The 2,944-nt window shown below is 42.1% G+C and overlaps 1 protein-coding gene across 1 annotated transcript in view; it reads left to right on the top strand.

Moving 5' to 3' along the window:
- Positions 1-2,944, top strand: part of LOC107689575 (inactive tyrosine-protein kinase 7-like) — a 67,424-nt gene that overhangs the window by 32,309 nt on the left and 32,171 nt on the right. The window contains exons 3-4 of the mRNA XM_016487596.1: positions 1,056-1,158; positions 1,421-1,584. Of these exons, the coding sequence (XP_016343082.1) occupies positions 1,056-1,158; positions 1,421-1,584 (267 nt within the window). The remainder of the gene's footprint in view (positions 1-1,055; positions 1,159-1,420; positions 1,585-2,944) is intronic.

Raw genomic sequence — 2,944 nt, forward strand, 5'->3', positions numbered from 1 at the left:
CAATATCTCTTTGGATTTGAGACTTTAGTCTTTGCAACTTTACAGATCTTCTTTATGCACCAAGAGCTTGTAACACTCCAAAGAGAAAGGAAAACTTGAAATCGCATCATATGTCCCCTTTAATTACATGATGGATGATTTTTAAAAATCTGGGGGCTCTTTAGATGTCATGCTTCAAATCTGGGGAGAAATGTTCCCCTCACATTGTGATATTTAGGACAGATCAGCAGAAAGTGTTTCTCGTCCTCTATTTGCTGTAGATCACAGTGTCTACAGATCCTCTGCTCTTGCTCTGTCCATGTTTGTCTATGTCTTCCTCTCTCTATTTCTAAATCATGGTTACTTCATCTGTATTTGGAGAGATTTCTCTCTCTCTCTCTCTCTCTCTCTCTCTCTCTCTCTTGCTTGCTCATGCTATCATCATGTGGCACTATATTCATCTGTTTCAGACACATGACTTTTACAATCATCCACCACATTTATGAGCATTAGCTGGGCAAAATAATCAAACACACGAACAGAGAGACCATTAAAACATGTAGATCTCTGGATCTGACCCTAACAGCTCTCAGAAAACATCTGGACAGATCTCAACTGAACACAACACTGAACACAAACCAGTCATAACATTCACTTACATTTACATTTATTTGGATGGTTTGTGTTTCAAATTGTGTCATTTTGTCAGCTGTTTTTTTTTTATTTCGTCTTAGACCTTTAGTCTAATACCCTTTTTAGTTTGTGTCATACTTAGTCAACCTGTCCTGTTTTTGTTAAATCAAGTTTTAGTTGACTAAAAGTCTAGGAGCTTTAGTCTAGTTTTAGTCAGGAGAACATTTTAAAGTCATATTTTAGTCATGCTGCATAATGGTTAAACTGATAATCACAATTATTTTGCTCAACATTATAATTGTGATTACTGAACAGATTTATTTCTGGATTTTTTTTTCTTCTCTTTTTTTTTTTGTTGTTGAAGAAAATAGAGAAATATTGGATATAGAGAGTTTTTATTTTTTATTCTAGTCATGGTTGTGGATGTTGTTGTGTGTCCTCAGGGCTGGAGAGGGGGCCAATTACAATGAAAGAACCCGCCTCAGAGGCGGAGCTAGAGGAGGCTGAGCGAATCGTGCTGCAGTGTCACATTGATGGACATCCACGGTGAGTCCAGCATCTGATTGGACAGTGAAACATGAGTCTGATCCTCACACAGAACTCCTGCAATATATGAACAGTGAATGATGTAGGTTCAAATGGAAGCCATGTTTCCACCACAAAATAAAAATAGAAAAAAATGTAAAAAGGTAATGTATTTTTTTATTCTGTAACAGAAATTGTCTTCCGTAGGTTACAGATGTGTTTCTGATCATAGTCTACTGACTGTCGCTGATTCTGTGTGAAAAGATGTTTCTGACCTGTGCAGGCCGAGCAGTAAATGGTTCAAAGATGGAGCTCAGCTGGACAGAAAGGACCGGATCCTGACGCTGACCAACCTCAGCACAGGGGATTCTGGGATATACTCCTGCTGTGCTCAAAATGCTGCTGGAAAAGTGTGCAGTAACCACAACATCACCCTCAATATTTTTGGTAAGATTATAAGGTTTGAATAGACACAAGCTCAGGTTCTTCTAGATAAGATTTATAGATTATAGTTTAGTTTAGTTTAGTTTGACGTGTGAGAAGACGTGCCGTTTATGTAGACTGCTTGAGCGTGTCAGTGATGCCCTCACATGCGCTCTCAGGTTTTATTGTGTGTGTTCTGCAATGTTTGTCGTCTCATGTGTGCAATTAAGCAGGAACGTCTAAAGCGTAACCCAACACCTCGGCCAGCCTTCCCATAAGCCACCTGCGCTACTCACGCACACACCTGCAGACAGAATAAAAGCTCTGCTGAAGAATAAAGAGATCAGCTGGAGCATGAATATTACAAATGAAAGGAGAGAGTGAGAGGAGCGAGGATAAAGAGCTTTAGCAGAAGAATAGAGGGCGGCAGAGTTTACACACGCAGACAGACCACAGCATGTCTGTCTGATCTACAGCGTGTCTGTCTGGTCTACAGCATGTCTGTCTGATCCTAGAGCGTGTCTGTCTGGTCTACAGCATGTCTGTCTGATCTACAGCGTGTCTGTCTGATCTAGAGCATGTCTGTCTGATCTACAGCGTGTCTGTCTGATCCTAGAGCATGTCTGTCTGATCTACAGCATGTCTGTCTGATCCTAAAGTGTGTCTGTCTGATCTACAGGCTGTTGTCTGTCTGATCTAGAGCATGTCTGTCTGATCTACAGCATTTCTGTCTGATCCTAAAGTGTGTCTGTCTGATCTACAGCATTTCTGTCTGATCCTAAAGTGTGTCTGTCTGATCTACAGCATGTCTGTCTGATCCTAAAGTGTGTCTGTCTGATCTACAGCATGTCTGTCTGATCCTAGAGCATGTCTGTCTGATCCTAGAGCAACGTGTGTCTGATCCTAGAGCGTAGAGCGTGTCTCTACAGCATGTCTGTCTGATTTAGAGCATGTCTGTCTGATCCTAGAGCGTGTCTGTCTGCTGTCTGGTCGTCTATCTGATCTAGAGCGTGTCTGTCTGATCCTAGAGCGTGTCTGTCTGATCCTAGAGCGCGTCTGTCTGATCTACAGCATGTCTGTCTGATCCTAAAGTGTGTCTGTCTGATCTACAGCGTGTCTGTCTGATCTAGAGCGTGTCTGTCTGATCCTAGAGCGTCTATCTGATCTAGAGCGTTTCTGTCTGATCCTAGAGTGTGTCTGTCTGATCCTAGAGCGCGTCTATCTGATCTAGAGCGTTTCTGTCTGATCCTAGAGCGTGTCTGTCTGATCCTAGAGCATGTCTGTCTGATCTACAGCATGTCTGTCTGATCCTAAAGTGTGTCTGTCTGATCTACAGCATGTCTGTCTGATCCTAGAGCATGTCTGTCTGCTCCTAGAGCTACGC

Source organism: Sinocyclocheilus anshuiensis, unplaced genomic scaffold, assembly GCF_001515605.1.
Source record: "Sinocyclocheilus anshuiensis isolate Anshui unplaced genomic scaffold, SAMN03320099.WGS_v1.1 scaffold1629, whole genome shotgun sequence".
In the NCBI taxonomy this organism is placed as follows: Eukaryota; Metazoa; Chordata; class Actinopteri; order Cypriniformes; family Cyprinidae; genus Sinocyclocheilus; species Sinocyclocheilus anshuiensis.